Below are 7,824 nucleotides of genomic sequence, written 5' to 3'. Positions count from 1 at the left end.
AAAAAGTTAAAATATTAAGCAAAATTAAGGAATTGTTGAATTTAGATTTTAAAGATTAATTTTGGGATTCAAATGTTAGGTTTAAGTTTCAATGTTGAAATTCAGGATCAGGATCTGAAGAATTTTGAATTTAACAAAGCAAAATGCTTAAATATGAATTTACGATCAATAAAAATTTTGTTCAAATTCAATAAACAGAACTTCTGGAGCAATCAAAATATTTAAAGATCTGGTCACCTTTATATGTAACACACAAAATTGGTTTGGGATTTGTGTCTTCCCTTAAGGGAAGACGTAAGTCAAAATATACACAAAAAAATCACTGCAATTATCAAACAAACTGCTTCCAACATCAAATCTTAATAAACTCTTCCGTTTAAACTGGGTTCTCTTCACAAAATTGCTACTTGAAGTGATAACTGTACGACACAATTATTATAATCAATGGTCTTGAATGCAATGCCTTCTAAACAACGCCCAATACCCTAAAATAATTAACAAGTTAGACCACTAAAAACCATTACAATTTATAAAATCATTACCTTTAAAATTTGCTTAAAAAACAATGTAATAATTTTTCCTTTCTTAAATCCAGTTGAATGTCTAGTTTCAAAAATTCAAAATTAACGGCGACTATTCGAATCAACAAATTTTTTCAAATGATGAAAATTTAAATTTTCCTGACAATTTAGAAATTACAAATTCATAGCCAACTCAAAAATCAAAATAAATAAAATTTAGTATTCCCTTACAAAGTTAAATTTCCTACACCCAACAAAAAATTTAGTAATAATTAAAGGTAAATTTAAATAATTTTAGATAATAATTAGACAGTCACCCTCACAGTGGGATGCCGTTCATGAATAGGAAATCCTAAAATTCGCCAAACTGCTTCATTGCTACTAATGTACCTGGCCATCTGATACTGAGTAATTTCATCGTTTGGATTTTGCAACGAAAAAATAGCCATATCCGACCCTTTAGTTACATATTTGCAGATGTATTTGATAGACTTTACAGAATGACAATACTCCACATTTATATGCGCTTTAAAGGTTTTTGAAAGCAATGGACAGTAAGGCACTATCCAGCGATTATCAACATCAACATCATTTTCATTTATCTTTACTGAAATTGTTTGGCCACCATCATCCACAGAACGTCGGCGATAAAGTGGGTATCCATCATTTCCCGAGATTTTTTGTGGAAGCAATTGACGTGGATATTTCTTTGTGCATTTTCCATCAACCATGCATGGAGAATGTGTATTAATGATTCCACATGGACCATGAATCATATTTTTAATTACAATTTCGTGCAAATCTGGATCAATGTTTGGATCGGGTATCTCTGCAGAAATTATATTATCAATAAGATTAGGTGTAATTTTTTCAACCAACCAAATCAAAATATGAGCGTGTGGCAATCCACGTTTCTGCCATTCGACAGAATACATCCAGCACCGTGTTTCCATGACATTTTACAATGAAATCCATAAGAGATTTTAATTTTTGTTTAAACACTCGTGCTGTTATGTCATGTCGATGTGCTGATTTTTGGCCATTGGACAATTCAGAAATAATTTCATTCCACTTGGGATTACATGTAAATGTAATAAACAGATCTGGGCGTCCATATGATCGAACATACGTCATTGCATCTTGACAATATTCCTGCATATGACGTGGGCTGCCTGTGAAAGTTGCTGGTAGAATTATGGCTTGGCCAAGTTCATTGGGATTTATATCATTTTGATTATTTAACGCATCCCTAAGATGAATATAATTATCCACTCGTAATTTAGCTTGATTACGGCGTATGTATAATAATCGCTCCGTTTCAATTTTCGCGTACATATCTACAATGTATTGGTGAAATAATTCCCGGCAATTTAGAACGTGATTCACATTTTGGCGTATCATTATGCGATATGCATAGAAATCCATTGCACTCACTTTTTTCCTTGTTGTTACATCTGAAATTAGAAAAAATAAAAATAAATTAGTTTAAGTTTGGAATATATCTATAATAAGATCTTAAAATATTTCAACTTACTTGTTGCCGGATTAATTTGCCGTAACTCAAAATGATATCCATCTTCCCCATATGGCAATATAATTGGATACGTCACGTCTACGAATAATAATATCACGTGGGGCTATTGGATCACCAACCATTAGAATTGCCACATCGTCCATTGTGGGTGCATTGTAACGTCCTTGGTGTTGTCCAGCTGGTGTTTTATCATGAATCGCTATGACGTGGTCATCTGTACATAATCGCGGGTCATCTTTGGCTTGCTTAAAGGTCCTTATTAATTCGTTGTTTTCATGAAACATTACCTGTAATTCAGCTACAATACGTTGCTTTGTTCCAGGGTTATAATGCTGCCGTTGTTGTACCTGAACATTATCATCTGCCTGTCCCATGAAATAAATTTGAAGAAACTTGGGCTCTTCATTTGGAATTGGCAAAATTGATCCCATTAGATGATATATTTGTCCTTGCACACGAAATGTTGGCATGTAATTATCTCGAACTACTTTAGTAGCTCCGAATGATGTCATTTGAAAACACGAATTATATTTTCTTATGTTACTAAGAAAATTTCGAGAATCCTCGCTAGTTCCTAAAAAGAGTCATTCATAATAAATATTTGGTATGTTAATTGATATAGATTTAAAAAGACTTACCTGAAATCAGTGACTTTAAAGGTTCTGGTGGTGGAAGCATATCTGGTAAACAATTTTACCGTTTGAACAACACATTCCGGGAGCTTCAGTTTTGTACCTGTGTGCATTACAATATTGGCAAACTACATTCATGGGACCAATTGCCACTAATATATCATTAGCATAGTCCATATCTGTTCTGTAATTAAATGCAATACGTGCGTAAGCATCAGAAGTATTCCGACGATTAACCGCCATTCGATTGCGATTTTGTTCTTGTTGCTCTGACCTCTCTGCTGCTCTTCTTGATGATGTTTGAATACGCTGGGCTTCCATGCGTGCTTCTCGTTGTTCTGATGTTTCATTTGCTCTCAATGTTGTGGCATGGTGACGCAGACCTTGAAGGCGCCCTTCCCTTTCTGATGGCGTTTCGTTAGCTCGTGATGTAGTGGCATGATGCCGCATATTTTCTATGCGTAGTTCTCGTTCTGGCGGTGTTTCGTTAGCTCGTGATGTTGTGGCATGCTGCCGCATATTTTATATGCGTAGTTCTCGTTCTGACGGCGTTTCGTTAGCTCGTGATATTGTGGATCGTTGTCGCTGACTTTGAAGTCGTTCTTCGCGTTCTGATTCGACAGCTCGCTCTATTGATGATCGCGATCTTTCCCTTTCAATACGTTCGCTGTATTGTTCAAAAGCCGCAGCTGCTCTAGACGTTGAAGCTCTACTCGCTTCAGTTCTGAGGCGAGCTTCTCGTTCTCCCGAAGTTTCATTTGCTCTTTGAGATTGCGAAGACAACGCTTTTTTGGTACGTTTGTATAGCGATGATTTTTTGGGGGGCATTTTTATTAATAAATTTGGACACTGTATTCACTTAAAAATGTGTAACTCTTTTAGAATCAAAGATTCAACTAAATATTAAAATTGCATGCACGTTATATATATCACTTTATATCCTCAGAACTGAAGCGAGCTTCTCGTTCTCCCGAAGTTTCATTTGCTCTTTGAGATTGCGAAGACAACGCTTTTTTGGTACGTTTGTATAGCGATGATTTTTTGGGGGCATTTTTATTAATAAATTTGGACACTGTATTCACTTAAAAATGTGTAACTCTTTTAGAATCAAAGATTCAACTAAATATTAAAATTGCATGCACGTTATATATATCACTTTTTCTTTAAAAAATTAGGTACACATTTCGGAACAGGTCATACCCTTTAAATAATAAAAATTCAGGTAATAAAATTTAAACATATCACTTTTCTTTAAAAAATTAGGTACAAATTTCGGAACAGGTCAAACCCTTAAAGAATAAAAATTCAGGTAATAAAACTTAAACATTCACGTTGATGGCAGGTCTCAAAATAGTTTTTATAGGGTTTTATTACTACTAAGGGTAAAAAGTTGTTTTTTAGTTTTTATAAATTATCATCGAAATGTTACTACCTAAATACTAAGACCATATGTCCACAACCGATCATTTATGGCCCAAATATCTAGTAATTGAATTGCTCACACAAAATGTAGAATCTACATATTTTCCTAAATAAGCAATAAATAATATTTACTTCGTACAGGAAATATGGTAATAAAAATTTCTACCCCATGTAATTTCGAAGATTAGTATTTATATATACTTTCACAGGTATAATACTAATTTTAACTTAACATTATTGATTGATCAAGATTTTTCTCCACGTATAAAATACAAATAAGGAAACAATCATACAAACAAACACACATTCACTTTTATATATAGATAAGGGTTTCAAATGTATACAAATTTTAACATTTACTTAATATTGTTGGTAGTCAGCGCATTTCTGTCCTAAATATTAATATTGATAGATGATATAGCTTTCCCTATTTATAATTTGTCATCATATGTATGGGAGGTGCCACGCCCACTATTGATAGTCCGCCCATTCTTGTCCTAAATATTAATATTGATGGTAGAATAACCGTACCATATATCTTATTGTTTCCCATATATAAATTTTTTTTAATTATCATCATATGGGAGGTACCACGCCCTCTATGGCTACTACTCCCATTTTTGCCGCAAATATTTAAACAAACAGTGGAATTGCTCATGCAAAATTTGAGGACTATAGCTATTATAGTTTCCTAAATATTTGATTTTTAAAATTAACTTTGTATGGGAGGTACCACGCCCACTTAAAATTTCAAAACAAAAAGTAGCCTATAGCTCCTTCCAGACATACATAAATGTACTGTAAAAATTTCAAGCAAATCGGTTCAGCCGTTTAGCCGTCTATAGATCCCAAACTAATAATAATAAACATACATACATACAGACACACATTCACTTTTATATATATAGATAGATAACAATTTTATTTCAATTTGAAATATTTGTATCGTCGCAAAAATTAAATTAATTGTCATATTTTTCGAAAAAGTATTCCATGATTTTTTTAATTGACAAAAGTTATATATTATTGAAAAATAGACAAAATTCCCTAACCATTGATATATAACATGTCTACCTTATGTTTTTTACGTGGCAAATTAATTAAGGAAAACTTAACACCTCGCAGAGAATTTACCTAACACTGTTACTTTCAATCATAAAAAGGTTGTTAGGTAGGCGCAAACATACTTTTTTATGAATTTCTGCAGCCACTTTTTTACGATCAATCCTTTTATACCTATATAAATAAAAAAAGTAATTATTTTAAAATATTCTTTATTTAAAAAAAGTATAATAAATTAATATAATTTTGTAAAATAATCGGATTCACAGTAGTCCATATCTAAAATATAAAGTAATGCCCCAATTCTGTTAGACGAATTATGACGAATTTTCTTCATTTCATATTTGAGTTATTATTTTTGAATTCTATAAATCAATAATGGTTGTTGTCTGTGATTATGGCAATTAATAAGGTAAATTATTTGATTCAGTAAAATATTGTGGACGTTTTTAAATTTCAAAACAGACGAAAACAATTTTGTAGTCGTCTTGAGTATTTTGTAAATGTTTTCTTTTGTAGGTTTTGTTTCAACAACGGATAAAACTAATCCGATGGAACTATTAGATTATCTATCTACACATCTCTCTATCAATCTACCTTTTTTGTTGGACGTAGTGATAGCGCGCTATCAACTAGTGGTCCTACGATAACTCAACCAACTCCACCATGGGTATACTTCGGCATTTCATCAGGGCGGGTAGCTTCATTTCAGTATCATTCCTACGTCCTCCTTACATTCCTATCTAGCTATCAACTGTTCTCCCCAGGGCGGGTAGCTTAATTTCAGTATCATTCCTACGCCCTCCTTACATTCCTATCTAGCTATCAACTGTTCTCCCCAGAACCTAGCTCATATAGACGTCTATGAACTATGTATATTAAACACTCTAGGAAAGCTTTTTGAATGCTTATTACTTCACAGGCTAAATAATTATATTGATGAACTTGGGGGGCTTATCTCCGAAACAATACGGATTTCGTAAGGGAAGAAGTACGTTTGATGCTACTAACGAAGTAGTCGAAATGGCCAGGATATCGAAAGGTTTTTGCATCATTATGGGTGTATGTGGTTATCTGTACAATATAATAGCTGACTAGCTGAATAAAAGAATACTACTATATGGGGTTCCACAAGGATCCGTACTGGGACCATTTCTATAGAACGTCATGTATGATGGTATATTGAATATGGATCTTCCGAAAAGTGCCAGACTATATAGCAACCGACAGTTGATCTCATATAGGTAGTTACAAATGATAGCCTGAGTAGATGTTATACATAGATGGCAGTAAGCCTACAGTTGGCGGTGGCGAAGAAATACATTTAACATCAATGATGATATTCAGCCCACCAAGGATTTTTATCACACATAATGCAGGACAATAACATACATAGTTTTTAAACGCAATCTTGGGTGTCCAACTGGATGATAAAATAAATTTCAGAGATCATATAAACAATTTTTTGAAACATTTTTAATTAATAAATATTTTTTTTATTTGTCAAATTTCATAAAAAAAACATTATTGCCAAACGATTAAAATATATAAATATATATAATTAATGACAAAAGTAGAAGAAAAATTTATAAATTTAAAAAAATATATATCTTGGCAGTATTAACATGATAATAACGTAAATCATAGACACAAACCACGTAACCTAGACGACAAAAAAATATATTGTCTTACTGAATTGTAACTTCGACTACTTTTCTTCCTCAGACAACACGAAACAATTGTCTAACAGAATTGGGGTTTAAGTCTTTAAATTCATGAATATTTTCAAATGCTAATGTTCTGTAACAAATTCAACGTTTCCTTATTGCAGATAATACAGGATCAGAAGATAGAATTAAATTATTAAAAATATCTTCATTTTGAGACATTCTAGAACACTTCCTTGAGCTAAACTGATGAATATGCTTAAAGTCTCTATTCCTTGATTCTTGGGGTTCTTCTGTAAGCTCTCCTAAAGGCAAAATATTATGTTGAATGATGATGTTTCCATGACATAATATCTTGTGAACTGTAGGTGTCATTTCTTTCCAGGGATATAATTTCAAAAGTAATTTAGAAATTTCTGTAGAATACTCTCCAAATTTTGATGCGTTCACTTTTTGCTTACTATTTATAGCCATTAGAATAATATTGACTTTTTGCAGTAGTTCCATATTAATTCCGGTTATTTCTGAGGTAGTTTAAAAATGTTTGAAAAATCGCCTAGCGGTATTTCCATCGTTAGTGCTTCCATATCCTGCGAGTGGCTTGTCAATATTTAATCTCATCCGCTTTTTGAATTCTTTTTTTCTCACTGGCTCTCATTTGCACTAGCTCTTTATTGTTATTTGCTGTTTTGTTTGCGTTTTCCGGTATGATTCTGTACTTTAAATCATATGCTATATGTAGAAAATGTTCCAGAAATCGTATGCGGGCATGTAAGGGTGATATTCCGAATTTTAGCGTAATTGTCCTCTCCTTTGAAATATTCGAAAATTCGGATTTTTTGTCACCACATATGTAGCAGTACCAAGTAGATGATGTTCCTGTAATAGCATTGCCAACTTTCCCATCAATCATCGTTAGTTTTAAATCAAAGTAGTGGGGCAAGTCCAATAACAGCCTTCCGATCCGTTATTTCAATAGGAGATGG

At 32.8% G+C, this 7,824-nt stretch overlaps 1 protein-coding gene across 1 annotated transcript; it reads right to left on the bottom strand.

Annotated features, from left to right (window-relative positions):
* Positions 1 to 1,969: 1,969 nt before the first annotated feature.
* Positions 1,970 to 3,206, bottom strand: LOC135963004 (uncharacterized). Its single transcript, XM_065514789.1, has 4 exons — positions 2,804 to 3,206; positions 2,694 to 2,735; positions 2,127 to 2,629; positions 1,970 to 1,975 (listed from the first exon to the last, which is right to left on the bottom strand). Exons 1-4 carry the CDS (start codon positions 3,204 to 3,206, stop codon positions 1,970 to 1,972), a joined length of 954 nt encoding a protein of 317 aa, XP_065370861.1.
* Between the last annotated feature and the right edge of the window lie 4,618 nt (positions 3,207 to 7,824).

Source organism: Calliphora vicina, unplaced genomic scaffold, assembly GCF_958450345.1.
Source record: "Calliphora vicina unplaced genomic scaffold, idCalVici1.1 scaffold_33, whole genome shotgun sequence".
Taxonomy (NCBI): Eukaryota; Metazoa; Arthropoda; class Insecta; order Diptera; family Calliphoridae; genus Calliphora; species Calliphora vicina.
This window is presented reverse-complemented; position numbering and strand designations above follow the sequence as displayed.